This window comes from Molothrus ater, chromosome 24 (genome assembly GCF_012460135.2).
Source record: "Molothrus ater isolate BHLD 08-10-18 breed brown headed cowbird chromosome 24, BPBGC_Mater_1.1, whole genome shotgun sequence".
NCBI lineage: Eukaryota > Metazoa > Chordata > Aves > Passeriformes > Icteridae > Molothrus > Molothrus ater.
Window position 1 is genome coordinate 7,209,556 of NC_050501.2, and position 17,763 is coordinate 7,227,318.

At 56.6% G+C, this 17,763-nt stretch overlaps 1 protein-coding gene across 2 annotated transcripts; it reads right to left on the reverse strand.

Annotated features, from left to right (window-relative positions):
* Nucleotides 1-20: 20 nt before the first annotated feature.
* Nucleotides 21-17,512, reverse strand: ASAP3 (ArfGAP with SH3 domain, ankyrin repeat and PH domain 3). 2 transcript variants are annotated; one of them, XM_036396967.2, is made up of 26 exons: nt 17,303-17,512; nt 13,410-13,482; nt 12,702-12,847; nt 11,148-11,222; nt 10,814-10,863; nt 10,426-10,552; nt 8,314-8,399; nt 7,470-7,545; nt 7,260-7,346; nt 6,903-7,012; nt 6,601-6,670; nt 5,946-6,033; nt 5,401-5,449; nt 5,130-5,317; nt 4,882-5,015; nt 4,381-4,475; nt 3,938-4,118; nt 3,521-3,606; nt 3,298-3,413; nt 3,141-3,208; nt 2,861-2,968; nt 2,503-2,746; nt 2,142-2,415; nt 1,517-1,661; nt 1,247-1,369; nt 21-974 (listed from the first exon to the last, which is right to left on the reverse strand). In XM_036396967.2, exons 1-26 carry the CDS (start codon nt 17,423-17,425, stop codon nt 900-902), a joined length of 2,997 nt encoding a protein of 998 aa, XP_036252860.1. In that variant the 5' UTR covers nt 17,426-17,512; the 3' UTR covers nt 21-899. The 2 variants fall into 2 exon arrangements, with proteins under 2 accessions (XP_036252860.1, XP_054373169.1); XM_054517194.1 differs by lacking the exon at nt 2,861-2,968.
* Nucleotides 17,513-17,763: the final 251 nt, after the last annotated feature.

Below are 17,763 nucleotides of genomic sequence, written 5' to 3' on the forward strand. Positions count from 1 at the left end.
CCCAACACATTCCCAGGTGCTTAAAAAATGATGGTTTATTAGAAATCAGACAGAAAACATTTTAAAAAAGACTTTTTTGAGATGAAGCATCTGACACAGAAATGAGAAGGGTAAAGTGAGGGGTATGGAGGCAGGTGGCTCCCAGGGGACACTGCTACAGGGGTATGCTGGTCCTAGAAAAAGTTGCAAAACCCCCTCTGAGACCCGCCCCCCAGGGAAGGGGCAGTGATCCAGCACCCACCCCATATGAGGGACATGGGGCAGGGGCTCTGTGGTACCACCTGAAACATCCCCTGCCCTCCAAATCAAGGAATGGCATTTTGCTACCAGTTTTGGAGAAGCTTTGGAGCATCCCTGAACTCCACCAGTCCAGGCAGCTCCCAGAACCTGGGGTGGGGGATGGACACACAAAAAAACAAAACCCCTCTCCTATTTCTTGCCTATCCCAAAGGCTTCACAGTTGGGGTGCATTAGGAGGCTGGTGATCCATGGTTGCCCCCAGGATGAGGAGGAGGCTTCATGACTATCTGGCAGAGGGTAGGGGATACCAAATACAGCTCCCCCATCCCAAATTCCTTGCAGAGAAGGAAGAAGAAAACCCAAGGGATGGGCAGAGACCACAGGTATGACAGAAGAGCAGTGGGAGCAGGGGCTGGCACAGAAACCTCAGCCCACCAGTGCAGCAAGCATGTCCATTCTCTGCTCCTCAGCCCCCCACTGCTGCCATCCATAGATGGTTTTCCCAATGCAGGGGATCTCTGGACCCCCTTGGAGGGCAGTGGTCTCATGCCAGGATCCTGGGCACATGTCCCTTTGGCCTGGCTCTACCAAGCCCCTAGCAGAGAGCTGGCTCTACTACCAGTCAACGGGACAGTGACAAATGGGCCACCCCCAGACAGTCAGTCTTGCAAGAGGTGGACGAAGCTGGCAGGGAAGACTCCAGTGCGGGATCCATCACCCTCAATGAAGCCAACCTGGGGGTGCAGAAAAAGGGTTCAGGGGACTGCAAGTCTTATCTTGAGATATCAGCCCCAGAACTTCTTCCCTGCTCAATTCCAACAGGGATTTAGAGAGGAAAAGCTGTGGTGACACATCAGTGGAGCCCTCCTAGCCCTCCTCCATGCATACATGGGGCAGAAGTCCCCCATCTGTGCCCCCCAGAAAAACCCAGCCTCCAGAAGAGAACTGGAGGGGGAAAAGGACCAGGATTTGGATCCCAGCACCTGTCCATGCCATGGTGACTCACCCAGATCTGCTCGTCCTCCTCCCGTGTCACCACGATGACCTCCCCCTTGGAGAAGGTCAGCTCTCGTGCCTTGTCTCCCTTGCAGTCAGCCACTGCCTTTACTCGCTTCTGCCTCCCCTTCGCCTGAAATGGGATCAAAAGGGGGTGACAGACCCCCCGAAGCCATCCAAAAGGTGGCAACAGGGATAGGACCCTCTGATCACTCCATCTGCCACCCCAGGATAAGAGGAACTGGGATGCTTGGGGATGCAGAGGAGAATTTGCACCTACCGGAGCAAATCTTCTGGGCATGGGCACAGGGGGAACCTTGCTGAGACCAGGGTCCTCAGGGCCACCAGGGCTCTGGGGGGACCCAGCCGACCCCATTTTGCCCACCGTGCCACCAATGCGCCGGTATGAGCGGGTGCTCTCTGAGCTGTGGGTGACAGTGGGAACAGTGTCACCCTCCCTCTGCTGTTGCCTTCCCCCACCCTGTTCTCCATCCTGTCAGGTCTCAGGGAGGTTAGGCCTTCCCCCATGGGACATGGATCTCACCCACAGCTCCCTGGATGCTGATGAAAAGGGTCCCCAGCACCCAAACTCCCTCAAATGAGCCCATCCCACCACATTTTTCCAAAGAAGAGAAAAAATACATATGATAACTGGCAGAGGATCTTGGTGTCCTCCCAGATAATCTGCATCATTGTCTCCAAGGACAACCCAGCATCCCCATAGCTGCCCTTGTCTCCTCCTGCATCCCAGGGTCACCATCAGTTTCTTTGGAGGGTGGGGACCCTTTTGCTTCACAGCAATTCTCCATGCCCATGGGGGTGGCAGAGGTTGAAGTTCACCCACCAGCACCATACAATGATCCCCCAACACCAAGTGCAACCCCAGTCTGGAGCAGGGTCCCTACCCAAACTTGACAGGGGGGATGTCAGGGACTGTGCTGCCTGGCAGGGGCTGTGTGGGTGGGGGACTCAGCTCTGGCCCCCGCCGACTGCTGCTCGTGTCCGTCTCGGAGCGGGTTTCCCAGTAGGCTGCCCACTGGCTCTCGGTGGGGCTGCGGGTGCTGGGGGTGCCATCCAGGGCACCCGTGCTGCTGGCACAGGGCAGGCTGTGTGGTGCCACTGCCTCTGCCGGCCCAGAGAAGTGGGGCTCCGATGCCTGCCGGGGCAGTTCAGGGCGTTCTGGGGGAACACACACAATGGGGACAATAAACTTGGTCTCTGGGGGAAGGCACAGCCCCACCATGATGACTCCCTCCTCCAACTCACCGGTGGGGCTGTGGCTGGGTTTGGGGCGAGAGCTGCCTCGCATAGGGTTTTTGAGGGGCAGCGGCGGGGGGATCTCCTCGCTGTGAGCCCGGCGGGGCGCAGTGCGCGAGGGCACCAGGATGCTCTCGTAGGTCTTGTTGGTGATGTCCATCCCCATGCAGCTCCAGCGGGTCTGGGGGCAGGCAGGCAGTGGGCTGGCAGCCAGTGGTGATGTGCCCTTGAAGGAGCGCTGGAGGGGGCTCACCTGGGGGTACACACACAGCTCCAGGGATGTCCCACTACCACCAGCCCCGCAAAAGGGTCTGCACTCCCACAGCTCCCTTACTGGCGATGTGGAGGCCCCACCATCCCACAGTACCTTCTCCTCCAGCTCATCCTCACTGTCATAGGGCAACTCTGATGGGGGCTCCCAGTCATAGTCCACATGGATTTGCAGAGATAGCTTCCCTGCCTGCGCCTGCTCCAGCTGCCAGAGGGATGGGGCAGGTCAGGGGGATCTCAGGATGGGGCAGCCCACAGGGGTCTTGGCACTGGAGGGACACGTTCCAAAAGCCCCCCACCTTCATGCCAGTCCTCCTCAGGCACTTGATCCCCTCTCCCCACTCTGAGCTTCTCCCCCATTCCTCCATCCCACCTACCAGCTCCTCACACTCGCTGTACTTCAGCCTCCTCGCCACATCCAGAGCTGTCTCGCCTGCCGCGTTCACTGCCCAAGGGACAAAAGGGGGACAAATCCAAGTTGCAGCCTTGCCATTCCCACCAAAGAACCCCAAAACCTCTGTCCCAAGCTCATACCTGTGGTGAAGGTGGCTTTCCCTTTCAGGAGCAGCTTGAGGCAGTTGGGCTGGTTATAGAGTGCACCATAGTGCAAGGCCGTGTTCCCATTCTGTGTCACCTGGTCCAGTGTTCCCCTGTGCAGGGCCAATAGCAGGAAAGTCAAGGCTTTGATACAAGCATCCTGTACATTCCTCCTGTGAGAGAGAGGGGCAGGGAACACTGGGAGCCCTTGGGGACGCACCCATTCTGGATGATGAAGTCCACCAAGGGAAGGGATGATCTGTCGGCGTGGCGTACGGCCATGTGCAGCGGCAGCTCGCCTGCATCCTGCCAAGAGATAGGAGTGAGAGATGACCCTGAGAGTGCTCATCTTTCCTCAGGATAAAGTGAAAAGAAGTACTGGATCCAAGAATGCTCATCTTCCCCTTGAATGAAGGGAAAAGGAGTGCTGGATACATGTATACTCATCTCCCAAGATATGGAAGGGAGAGGAGAGCTGGCCTCAACAATACTTCATCTCCTGTGTGTAGGAGAGAAGAAAGCTGGACCTAAGGATGCTCACCTTCCAACCAGCATATCCCTTCCCAAAGCCCAAGGCAACCCAGAGCACAGCCACCCAGAGAGGGAAAATCCATTCCCTGTTGGGTGCAGGCCTCACCTGACCCTCAGGGCTGGCCAGGGGCTTGGTCAGGTCATGCCCCTCGGCAAAGGCCTTGAGGAGGGCCAGGAGGTCACGGGCTTGAATGGCTTCCCAGAGGCCGTGGGGGTTGTCCTGGCTGCTTTTCTGCACGTAGCGTCGCTCCATGTACTTGGCCATGATGTATTCCTTGCGCGCAGCCCTGCCGGAAGGGAGGCTTGGATGGGCATGGAGACAGGCTGTGGAGCCCTGTGCTCCTGCCTTCTCCTGAAGCCTCAGATTCAAGGGTAAGCCTCCAAAGAGGTGCAGATCCCCACCACAATCCAGCAATGACACCAGGATGCCTCATCCCAGGGCTGTTTTAGATGGGCAGTGGCAGCATGGGGACAAGAACAGGGCACACACCATGCACTCCTTTTCCTTCTCCTCCTCTTCTTCCCAGCACACCCAAGTCCCTGACTCACATATCACTGCTGGCTGAAGGCTTGGGACAGTCCTGTGTGGGTAGCGCGGCCTCCATGATCTCATTGAAACGAGTGTTCCCAATGCTAACAGCCAGCTAGGGAGAGAGGAGAACAGAGGGACATAAACCCTCCTGGTCACACTCACCCTGTTCCAGCCAGATCCCATCCCAGAAGGAAGGAATCCATTGGATCCATCCAGGGCTTTCCCAGAGCAGCATCTTTGCCAGGATGATGCTCTCTTATGGAAGTGGAAATCTATTTTAGGAGGGAGAAAATCCTGGGGAGCTGCCAGCAGCGTCCTGCTTAGCAAAGAGCTTTGCAGAGCCCCCCTTGCCCACACCACTGCACTGGGAAACTGAGGCAAGTTTGCAAGCCCTGGAGCAAACTGGGGACAGATGGGATGGAGGAGAAGAAAGGAATCCTGTGTCACAGGAGGTTTGGGAGACACAGAGGGTGGTTCCCAAGGTGCCAGGAGATCTCTCGGCTCAGAGAGCAGCTTACCAGCAGCTCAGAGGTGCTGAGAACATCCAGAGTGAGGGACTGGATGCGGGAATAATGCACACCCAGCTCCCGATGGATGCCAGAGCACTCGATGCATGTCAGGATGCCAAGGTTGGTAGAGAGCCACGTGGGATCTGCAGTGGGAGCGGCGCGGGGCTCAGCGGCATGCCCAGCCCCCAAAGATGCTGTGACCCCCATGAACCCTGACTCACACCCAGGGCAAGGGGACACCCCAGGCCCTGACATACCTGGGGCACCGCAGTCACAACACTGCTTGTTTCCTGGCATGTTCTTCACCTCACTGATAACCAGCCTGGTGAGCTCCTGCATGCCGCCGTCCACCCCGGTGCCTGCTGCCACCCCGCCACTGCCCCCATCCCCCTTGAAGGCATTGCTCAGGGCTTCATCCTTGCTGTTCTGCAGCACCGAGACCCACCTGGAGGGAGGAGGAAGAGGAGGATGAGGAAGGCAGAGCAGGATCTGGCACATCAAGGAGGAGGGATAGGCTGTGGCACTTACACAACACACTCTTGCTCATCTTCTGCTTGGAAGTGATATGTCCTGTTGTCTGCAGGGATGGGGAGAGAGGAGAGAAGGTGAAAGGAGAGAAGCTGTGTCTGCCACATCCTTTGAATTGTTTAAGCTTGGACAGGTCTTGGAGCAATCTGGTCTAGTGGAAGATATCCGGGCCCATGGTGCAGGGGTGGAACAAAACAGTTACTTCCAATCTAAACCATTCTAGGATTCTATGGTCTAGGGATGCCAAGGAATCAGATGAAATCTCTTCAAAGGAGCTGCTTAATTACAAATTAAATCACTGCACATCACTCTCCCATCACCTGAGCCCTGTCACAATCTCTTTTTGTCTCAGCTTTCTAGCCCTCACTGGATTGGTCCTTCATCTGTAAAGACGGCCAGGAAGATACCCAGAGCCAGACTAAAGAGGGTGCCACTGTGTTTCAGAGGGAAAACTCACTCCAAAAAGGGAGAGGTCCCACCAAAGCCTCCACCTCCAGGTCAAACACCTCACACCCCAGCCACTGCACCTCATCCCAGGTACTCACGTGTCACCAGGTCAAAGCATTTTTTCTCCTCAGCATGGGGCCGCACCTGGCAGGTGAGGAGGTTCAGCTTCACAGGGGGACGGTTTATCTGCAGGGTGAGAGGACCGAGGTGGGTTAAAGGACCAGGAATGAATGGGATGGGCATCACCATCTCCAGTGGCAACTGTGGTGGTACAACCACCACCACAGATGGTTTCTCTCGGGATAACCATGCAAATCAGACTTTGTCTGACTCATTTCAGAAGAACAGGAACCCTTTGCAGGAGAACATGGCTCCAAGAGGTCCCTCTGTCCCTCCTGCAGTTTCCAGCCTCCACCGCCAGGGGGCAGCCCTTCCCGCCCAACCAGCCCATCCCCTTTGGGCTCGTCTGGACCCGCATTGTCCGTCGGCCTGCCCCCGCCAGCATCACCTCCTCTCCCATAGACAGACACGGGGCACCACCCTGGGACCCCCGTCAGACACGGGGACACCACCCTGGGACCCCCATCAGATACAGGGGACTTTCTTTAAACTGTCCAGTCTCATCCTGCATTGATTTTTAAGCCAGGCAGATTTGTGATCAGTTTTGGCAAAATTAAACCTGAAATCCAATGGACACCAAGCCCCAAAGGGTGCACATAAAAGGGTCAGGGCTGCAGCCCCCACCCTCCCCACCGTGCTGTGGGAGATGGTCAGGCAGCCATACTTCACACCACACTTCCTCTTCTGCCACACTTTGCGGATCCTGAGAAAAAGGAAGAGGAGGAGTGGGGATTGCACAGCTGCAACCACCCACATCCACATCCCAAACCAGCCATGGCAGAGGCCTGATGGGAGTTCTGGACATGGGGTTATGCTTTCTCTAACTCATAGAATACTAAATGTCCTGTGAGCTGGATTTCAGCTCTGGACCTCCCATGAGCACTGACAATGTCAGGATGAAGCCAAGAGCTCTCCAGGATAACACTCATCCTCACCCATCACTCTTCTTGTACAGGAATCCTGACTTCTCTGTCCCGTACTGCTTGTTGCCTTGGTGCTGGTGGATACTGTAGCCACTGCCAGAGTTCTTCCTGTTCAAGTTTTCCTGAAAAAAAGACAGTAAAAAAGCGAAGTGAGAGGCACAGAGGTGGCTGCTGCCCCAGGTGACCTTGTCCTTACGGAGGTGCAGTGTGTCCAGAAGATGCCAGACAGCCCCATGCCCTCCCAGCATCCAAATGTCTCCAGGTCCCTGGAGAGGTTAACCCAGCTCCCCTCTCCCAAACTAACCCCAGCGTACTCAGCACCTCCCAATGCTCCTTCCCAGCTCTTCCCTGCCCATCCTGGGGTCTCACCTCCTTGTTCTCCAGCTGCAGGATGTTGCGGAGGGAATCACGGGTCTGCGTGAGCTGCTTCACCTCCTCCTCCTGTGCTTGGCGCAGCTGCAGAGGGAGCAGCTGCCCTCAGGGCTGCCCTGAGCACAGGTGCTGGCCGGGGCTGGCACAGGGACGGGAGCATCCCGGGGGACAGGCTGAGGGCACTGCATGGCAGCGTGAAGGCCTTACCGCATGCAGGGACACGGCGAGCTTCTCAATGAAGGGGTAGAGATTCTGGGCAGCCTTCCAGCCGTCTTGGAAGAAACTGGGTGTTTGTTGAGGGTGATTAAGATGCAGATGGGGAAGATGGAGGAAAAAAGAGGGTTTTTAGAGAAATTGTGGCAGGAGATCATGGCGATCCCCTCCCTGGTACTTGCTTTGTGGCTCCCTGGCTACGGGGATCTGGAGAGAGCCCAACAAAGTCCAAGTCTAGCCCATGGGGTTTGGATACCCCAAATGTTTGGGATGTTTGGCATGCAGGATTGGCCTCTTGTTTAATCCTAGCTCAACTCACTGGGGAGCAGTGCTGCCAAAAGCCACAATCTCAGGGGTCCCTGGGTCACAGTCCCAGTCAAAGACATGCTTTTAAGCACCATGACAGTCTCAACCTGCCTCAGCTTCGCCACTTGAGAGCTGGAGGAGATGATGACTCCCACACACTGCTATTCCAGCCTCACAGAGCAACGGGAAAGGCAAGGGGATGTTGATCCTCACTCCAAACACCCTTGTTACAAGCCCCATGGCTAAAGCCAGAGGTGCTCAGCTGAGCTCATCCCTGGAAATCTATCCAGAAACCAAATAATCAGATACATCTCAAGCCAATGCCCCTCCCACTGCCCCATGGACACGTTTACAGCTCCTCAAGACAACAAAGCACATTTCAACTCCCCAGAGAAAACTGAGAAGGGATGGGCTCTGCCCAGTATCTTCACTAACAGCTTTATGGCTCTGGGATGAGAGCAGAAGACCCCAGACCCTCGTGGGACCACCCAAGGGTGACAACCAGTCCCATCTTGACCCAGGTGGCACCTACTTGTGCTGAGCGTGGAAAAATTTGATGAGGCTCTGCAGGAAATCTGGTCCCTGCTTCATCTGAGACTCTCTGGCTTTTAGCAGGTACTGGACGGGGAGAAAACACCTGGTTAGGTGACAGAGACAAGGACCAGCTGAAAATATCCCAGAGGAAAGAGCAAGAGCCTGTCTAGCCCTTGATTCCCTTCCCAGCACAGGGAGGAAGGTTAAAACACTGGCTGGGTTTCAAGAAGTCAAGTCATGATGTTGGATTTGAAGGCAGCTCACTGGGGACCACCCTCAAAAACATGGCTCTGGAAGTCCTCCAAGACATGGAAAGTTCAAGGACTGAGGCAGGCCTCCAGGCTTTCCAGCCCAGCATGCTTCTCCCACTGCCCATTACTTCTGGAGTTAATAAATAACCAAAACTCAAGGCAGCTTGTGAAGGAAAGAAAAAACACAACAAAAAAGGCCAAACGCTTTTTAAGATATGGCCTTTGTATTCCCAAAAAATCAGATTCCAAGAAGCGAGCACCTGCAGCACACCAGCACTGGAGGTCTGCTGAGGTGCCCCGTGGGATGGGGAATTTCAGCTTTATGCATCAAACCCATCCATCAGCTGCAGGCAGGGAAGGAAACACACTGACTCTCGCTCACCCTAAGTAAAAGAAGGAGGGGAAGAGATTTTCCCCCTGCAAGCTCCTCTCCAGCTGCTGGAATGGTTTTGAGTGGGGAGCGAGGGGAGGGGGAGGCAGCCCTGAGCTCTGGGGGCTTTCCAGGGTGAGACAGAGCTCCTGGAATGGAGCCTCACCCTGCCCCAGGCACTGCAGACACCCTGAGGGGTCACTGGACTGGGCACGGCTGTTAAAGTACTCCATGACAGCTGGAGAGGCCAAGTCAATGTCAGGGAGCACGTCCCACCTAGAAAAGGCCACATGTGCCCAGCTCCTGTAGGATGTCCCTGCCCTGCCACCCACATCCCACGGTGACAGTGGCAGCAGAGCGTCCCAGGCAGCGCTGGCTGGGACCTGTGAACAAAGGGATGCTCCCACAGCCCTGAGGGTGTGAGATGGCCCACGATGAGGAGACACCACAACCCCATGGAATGAAACAGGACCCTGGAATAGCAAAACCCACCTTCCAATAAACCTATGTGCATCATATGGGCCTCCAGCCACCCAGAAGAACTGCCCTCCCATTTCCAGGGCCAGCAGCAGCTCTCATGCATGCAGAAACACGGGTGCACATGCCCTGCTCCAGCTCCCACCTCTCCATGTGCTGTTATTTATCCCACAGTGGAGCTATTCAAGGGAGTGACTCATCTGGCCGGGTCCCAGCTGCGAGGCAGGCACAGCCTCCTACCCACAACCCCTGTTCTTTGCTGGGGGGCATGGGGCGGCACCAAGATCTGGCCCTCAGGAACATGGGAGACCTCTGGGACAACCCATGGCAGACTTGTTTCCTGCTCTGCCACCCTCGAAGTTTATGGGGCTGCTGAGTGTCTGGAACCAGGACACTTGGGTTCCTCCTTGCTGCAGGGCTTTGAAATTGAGTCTCCTTCATTTATTCCCATCTGATCTCTTGAGCATGACTGCAAGAACGCAGAATTGACAAGGATCTGAGGTGACGTGTGACCCCCTTCATCAAAGCCAGGAGCAGTTTTGAGGATAGGCAAAAACCACAAAGCCAACCTCACGGACGTTAGCCAAAAAGCTTACTTTTTACCCAAATGCCACCCAAGGAAGGGTAGGAGTGGGGCTGGGGGGACACGGAAGAAACCCCCAGGCCACCCTTATGGGGCACCATGGGTGCCATTTGGAGCTGCATTACACAGGGACCTCAGTAGGGGGATGGGATGGGATGGGATGGGATGGGATGGGATGGGATGGGATGGGATGGGATGGGATGGGATGGGATGGGATGGGATGGGATGGGATGGGGATCCCTGAGCTGGGACCATGATGGGGCACAGGGAGAAGGGAATGGACAAGGGTCCCCCACAGCACACAGGTGGGGCTGCTTTGGTGTCGGATACTGGGAGAGGCTCTGATGTCCCTCCACAGCTTCTAGCAGAGCGGTCCCCCATGCCCCCCGGGACTCTGTTCCTGGGGGGGAAAAGTCCCCAATCCCCCACCTCACACATGTGGAGCTGCAAGAGCCGACGCTCCTTCTGCATGTCCTCGGCCACCTCCACTGCTGCTGGCTCTGCCTGGATGACCCCAGCCACGCGGGCTCGTTCCTTCTCCTTCTCCATCTTTCCCCTGTGGAATGGGATGAAGGTGGGCTGGGGACATCCCTACTCTGAGGGGTGTCCCATGCAGGAGGCTGCAGTGGGGATGGGATCAGGAGAAATATCGCCAGGCCCTTTCCAGCCCCTCTCCCTTTCCCCTTTGGGAAAAGCTGGACCAGAACCCTCCCCATGACAGATTGGCACCATTGGTGCCTGGCTCCAGTCCAGGGACAAAACACCTTTGTGCAGAGTGGGATTAGGTAGATTTTGCCAGAGGCAGCATGCTACTTACACTTTGGTCTCATAATCCTTCCAGGCCTTTTCAATCTGCTTCTTGGAATCCTGTGGCAAAGGAAAAAGGGGGTGGCAGCTGTCAGGGAAAGCAAAAGAGCCAGTGGCACTAAATGGGCCAAGAGCTTTGCTCTGCATTGCTGCACCCCTTGAGGGTGACGAGTGTCCCTATCAGGTCTTCACCCCTCACTTCTGTCACTCCCAACCCTCACTGCTTCCTTCCACGCCCTTGTGCTAGCTCCTCCCTTCTCCTGGCCACAGACATGAGCTGAATCCATACCAGAGGTCTCGCTGCAGAATGTCACCAAATGAGTGACCCTGGGGACAGGACTTACCAGGCGGCCATCCTTCAGCTGCCCCTTCAACAGGCTGTCCAGGGGGAAGGACACGATGTTATTCAGGTTCTGCACCTGCAGAAGGTAGACATAGGGCCACCCCACGGTGAGGGAAGTCAGGGAGCTGTAGCCCCAGGTCTTCCCCAGTGCCAGGGACCTCCCCCCAACTCTGTCACTGCCCCAGGAAGGGTTAAAGAGGCTGGAAGGGTGGCTGAATCCAGGATCCTGGCAGAGGGCACGCTGGGGCTTGTTGGAACTGGCTGCAAGATGTCTGACGAATGTGGCCCTTCCCACAAACCACACCAGCAGCATAGCTGCCAAAAACAAAGCTGTCTTCCCCCACTGACACCTCATCCCTGTCCCCAGCATCCAGCAGCACGACCAGCCCCTCCATGGTCCTGTGATACAAAGAGCTCACCCATGTCAAAGGGGCTTCCCAAAATGCCTCCCTTTTTTGGGATCTGGGGATAGCAGTGCAGCCGCCACTATGCCTACCAGTGCTGTGCAGGGGTCTGTGGTGAGGACATGGGAGCCCACTGCTGTCCTGGTCTCCCTCCATGCAGCCCACGGAGCAGTGCCCCATTTTAGAGCTGTGAGAGCAGCTCCAGCACCCACATGGGACTTCCCCAGTGTACCCAGATTTCTTTTAAAGGGTTTTGGTCCTCTGCAGCACCTGAGGAGAAACCCAGCCCCAGGGCACAGGACCACCCCCAAACCAGGGGTAATGGGGGAGCTCCAGGGAGACTCTAGGAGGAGAAACAGCTTTTTGGATCTGGTTTTGGCACAGAACTCACTCAGCAGCATGTGGGGCAGGAGGTGGGGACCCTCAGAACTGGTCCAACTCCTCCATCAGGACAGTTCTGCAGAGCTCTACTGAAGCACGGGAGTCCAGCAGGCTATGACAGCCAGGATGGGGAAGGGGAGGAGTAGGGAGGCCCAGATTGGGGTAACTGGGAGAGGAACACATAAAAAATCTGAAATTCTTGCTGGGGGAAGGGCAGCAGAAATCAATTTCCTCCTTAAGCAAAGCCAGGGGCCAAGAACACCCTTTGGAGAGGGGGATTTGAAAGTGAAAAGAGAGGGGGCCACATGGGACCCCCCCAGGGATTTGCTGCTGGGCATGCATGAACCCAGCTTCATTCAGGACCTGAGTTTTCCATCGGAGCCATTCCTGGCTCGGCTCACAGCCGCCTCTGCCTGCTCCCCATGGCCCCACTGTGCAGCCCAGCGTGGCTTTGATTTACTCTTGGCAAGCAAGATCAGAGATGCAATTGATGTGAGAAAAAAACAGAAAGCAAGAAAAAAGGGAAAAATGAAAATAGCAGCCCCAGCTTCCCATTAGATCCCAGTGTCAATGGCCCCAGGGAGCTGGGAGTGAGCTATAAATTCAGTAATGAGGGTATCAGATGGTCTGAGAGCACTGAGAATGTGTCCCTGAGCCCAAGGTAGGAGGTAGGGATTGCTGCATGTGGTGGAGGGCAGCTAAATTGGAAGGAGGGGAGCTGCACTGGTTGGTGGGGGATTCCAAATCCAAGTGGATTTGGGACAGCTCACCAGATTCTTGAAGAGTGCAGTGACCTCGCGGGTGAAGACCGCCAGGTTTAGGAAGCCGGTAGAGAGCTCATGGTTGTTCTGGGACAGGTGGTTGTTGCCAAAGTTCTCCAGGGCCTCACTGTACTGTTCTTCATTCTCCACATGGGCTGTATGGAGAGACACCAAAGAGGGACATGCGGTGACCCTGCAGCACCCGACACATTAGGGTCACACCATCTCTCCATTCCCTTCTAACAGAGCCGGCCCAATCCTAATGCAGGACAGCAGCAGTGCCACAAAACAACCTCCCTAAGGTTCTCAATTTTTCCTTTTCATATATATTTCAGACAGTTTTTGGCATCTAAGCACATTATCAGGTCACGTCATGTGGTTCCACCAGCAGCTAGCATCCACCTCCTTACTTTTTTTGGGTTTGCCACCCACCTCTGTAGCAAATCTGGACTGATCCTGCTGGACAACACCACTGGAATATCCAAAACAAGCTTCCTAAGGCTCTCCATTTCCCACTTTATACAATTTTAAGACAATTTTTGGCACCTTAGCATGTTTCCAGACTGGCGGGCTTGTAGCACCCAAGCAGCAAATAGCCCCAGGCTCAGCAGCACCCACAGCTGCCCGGTGTGACCATTGCTGGTGGAGGATGGGGCTATCACACAACCCCAGCCCCATGCTCTGGGTATGCCCATCATCTCCCTAAGCCCAACTCACTGAGCCCGGAGATGTGAATAGCTTTCACATATTTCCTGATCCTCTGGAGCACAGCTTGGTCCCCATCCAGGCTCTGCAAGAGCAAAGAGAGAAAACAAATGGAGCTCATTAGCCAAGCATGGCTGCCACTCCCCCAGCCCAGCTGGCCCTTGGAAAGGCTGCAACTCTACTGTGCAGATGTGTGGGGTGGGATCCAAGCTCCCAGGGCTGGGAAAGGAGCTGGAGGCATCCTGGGATGCTGGAACCACAGCGTCCAGCCGGTCTCCTGCCAGGGCTGTGGTCCCAATAGCTTTGCTGCCAGGCAGGGCTTTGGCTGGCTACAGAGAGGAGGGTTTGAGCAAGACAGTAGGAGGAGGTAAGAGGCTCTTTGGATCCCAGCAGCTTCTATTAAGCATGGAAAGCTTAACAGAAAGCCAGCTTCGCTGGCTCTTGCAGGGACTGTTTCAACCAAGGAGGAGTTGAAGCATCATGTAGCACATAAGCCCATCCCCATGGCTCAGAACCAGGTGAGATGTGTGAGGGTGCTCAGCTCTCACAGGACCCATGTCCTGCTGATGGGGACCTAAATCCCATAAACCCTTGTGCTGATTGTGTGCTAAACCACAACAATCCCACAATGAGCAATGTGGCTTTCCAAACCCCCCCAGCTCATGCATGATCTTGCCCCATGGTCCCCAGCACCACGAGTCTCCCTGCAGCCCCATCACCCAGATCCTGCTCTGGTTTGCAGCTCTCCCCATCCTCCCATCTCTTCCTACCTGTATAGCCCTGATTTGCCCCTTAAGCACCACAACAAATTCAACCCCACCAAGCCCTGTGACAATCCCACCCCACTCAACCCAAGGGCAAGGGGCTGTGGTGCTGCCAGCACAAGCATCTGAGCACACGCTGGCCCCAGCATCAGGAAAGGGTTAAGGGTGGCTTGGCTGCAGGTACCAGAGCCATGATAACAGGCTGGAAATATTTAGAGGGCGTGAACAGCAGAAAGGGCAGGGATGAAACCTCGGAGGAATTACAATAAAGAGGCTCTCTCTCTGCTTGAGCTCTGTTGAAGGTTTTCGGGCTGATGTCAAGGCTGATTTCCTGACAGCAGGGTCAGCCCAGCTTCAGCACTGCTCTCTTCGCCAGATGGGATGCTGCCAGGATGAACTGGCTTGGAGCAGACTGGGGCTGAGGTGGGAGCCAAACCCCAGGAGTTTGCTCAGGAGTCTTGCAATGCATCTACAGAGGGGAGAATGTTGGGGGTGCACCAAAGCCCCTCATGGCCCTTCTCTGTGTCACATCCAGGTGCACCAAACTCTCCAGAGCAGAGATATTCCCTGCCTCTGGGGGAACTCAGGGCTGGATGCCTGGATGCTCCAGGCTTGCAAACCTGGCAGAGTCTTAGGAAGGGGAAACTGAGGTAGCATGAGATGCTTTGGAAGCATCACTGGGAAAATGTGGGAAGACGCTCCTTCAAGTGTCCAGGATGGAGCAGCTCATCCTGGTGCCAGCTCACAGCTGCTGGATGCAGAATGCAGGGCTGGTGCAGAGCAGGGCTGATCCAGGGAAGGACACAAGGGCTTTAAGGAAGGGGTCTGTGCATCTACCAGTGGGCACAGGGCAAGCAGAGACAAGTATTTGGGTGGTTAACACAGAGGCAATCACTGTACAGTGCTGCTGGCACCTGCAAGCAGCACTGGCATCCCCAATGTACCAGACTGGCTGCTGGGAACACAGTCCTCGGCTGCTCAGGAGTGGAGGAGCAGAGATGTCTGGAGCCCCCGTTGGCACCCATCATCCCCCAGGCCCAGCTCAAGGGCTTCTGGTCAGGGGGCAGCTGAGGACATTGGCATAACAGGGACATCAGCAGGAGGAATTCCCCATGGGATGGAGGAAGGGATGAATGCACACCAGCACCACAGCTAGCTGGGCTCGCAGCCGGGGGACCTCAGGCAGGATGCTCAATGGAGGCCATTCTTCTCCCTCCCCCGCTGCTGCCGGCTCGTGCTACCCAGCGAAGGAGCCGCCACAGGTGCCAGAGCCAGGATGCCAAGCTGTCAGGCCAGGAGCAGTATGTGGCACTGCCCTCGGGGACAGGGTGAGCTGGGAGCTCATCTGCCATGTCACCCTGCCCTAGTCCAGAGGTGCCCAGTCCCCTCTGATGTGCACACAGCACCAACCACCAAGGGCTGGATTCAGCCTTCCGAGCCCACTCCAGAGACCTCAGGCTATGTCTCTGCAGCAGCCCCAGGGATACTGAAGTCCCACAAACACCAGGGAGAGGACCCTCTTTAATCTCAGGAGGTAAACTGAGGCACAAAGTAGCTCTGGGCAATATCAGGATGTCTCCTTAGTGTTAAGCAGCAATCTCCAGTCCTCTCCCTGCTCACTCCTGCCCCCGATTGAGACCAGCTCCTATCTTGGGTGCATGTGGCCATGCTTTGTCCCAGGGTCCTGGTGGGATGTAGCCATCCCTTCCCACCCAGCAGTCACTGGAGTTCGACCAGCATCCTTCGCTCCCTCCTGCTCACCAAGCCACCTGCCAGTATTTGGAGTGGTGACAGGATGGATTATGGCTCAGTTTGGTCACAGAGCATCTCTCCCCTCCCCCAGTGATCCCCAAATCTGCCACTGATTATCCCCCTTGCCTCATGCTATCACCATGTTGCAGCTCCAAAGATAGCAGGGAGCTGGTTTGCTCAGATTTCCCTTCTCCCCTCATGTGGAGAAGGACCAGGGGGATGCCAAAGGTCTAGCAGCAGGTTGGGCTCTTCCCCAGAGCCTCCAGTGGCATGGAGGGTTCAGCCCTGTGCCCTCCATGGCACATATGGCACAGCAGTCACGATTCCCAGCTATCTCTCATGCTTGCTGGAGCTTTACTAAGCCAATCCCAGAGACCCCCAGTCATTCCCGAGGGACGCATCTCTCCCCATCCCTCCATCCCTTAACCACAGCCTCTCCAAGCAGCCAAACAAAATTCCTGCTGTCCCTCCTGGCTAGAGCCACCTCCTCCTTCCCCACTGGGAAGAGGATCCATGACAGTGACCAGCATGTGCTGATGGAGACCAAGATGCTACATGGTGTGTTCCCAGATTGCCAGGTGTGGGACACCCATCCCACTGCCCCCAGGTATCCCAGCAGCCCTTGTGCCGGGAGCCCCCCACTCCCTGCCAGCTCTGGCTCTCCTTCAAAGTCATTCCTTAGCTAAGAGGCGTTGGCAAAAGCCACAGGACCAGCTGGAAACTGCCTTTATTCCAGGCGGGAGGAGGATGAAGGCAACCCACCACCTTCACCTTCCCAAAAAGGCTGCCGATGACTTTGGGGGACATTGAAAATACTCCACAAGGAAGAGACCCCCCCAGCGACACCACATCCTATCGGGGCTGGCTCCAGTACAGGAGCTCGATAGTGGATAGAAATGTGGGGCTGATTCCCTGGGGGCATGCGCTGGTCCCGGTGGGAAAGAAGGATGCCCTGGCCCCAGGAGGGATGCCTTGATCTCCGGGAGGGGCAGGTGGGAATGCTCTGGCCCTACAAATAAGGAAATAGGCCACCCTGGCCTCGAGGTGATAGGGGATATGTCCTGGCCCCGGGGGGGGGGGGGGGCGGGGGGGGGGCACTTGGAGCTTTAAAGAAGCCTTTGCTCATTTCTACAGGCCTTAGCTCCCCATAAAAGTACGATGGGGCTGCTCGGGAGATACAAACGGCCCCCCCATCCGAGGGTCCCAAACCACCCGTTCAGGATGACCAGCGTAGTCTCGGGATGAAAGGGTGGGCTCTGAAAAACAGAAGCCCGAGGGAGGCGCAAGCATCAAGGGACTAGCACCCAGGGACCCCAGCACCCAGCGGAGGTGTTCCCAGGCGGGATGCGCAGTCTGACCCCCCCGACCACACCCCCCGGCCTCGCTCACCTCCTCCAGAGCCCCCACGGTCCCCCGGCACTTCTGCATCTTGGAGGCGAAGGCGGCGGCCGGGGAACCGAGGTCCTCGCTGGCAACGGCCAAGAAGTCGGCCACGCTGAGCTGCTCGGGCATGGTGCGGAGGGCACCGGGGGCACTGGGCGGCACCGGGGGCGGCGGGGAGCGCCTCCCCTGCGGAGCGCCCCAGCGTGCCGGCTCAGCCCGGCTCAGCGCCCCGCACCGCGCCGGCAGCCCCGCACCGCGAGCCCCGCACCGCGCCTCCCTCCGCCCGCTCCCGCCCTCCGCCGTCACGCGGCGGCCCCGCCCGTCCGCACGTTAAAGGCGAAGAGCCGCGGTGCTCCCCAGGAACTGCTCCAGTGACCCCCGTTCCGGGACACGGGGGGTGCGGGGTTCCCCCGTGCTCTGGTGGCACGAAGAGAAAACCCTGCGGTTTTTCTTCTGGATCTGGACCC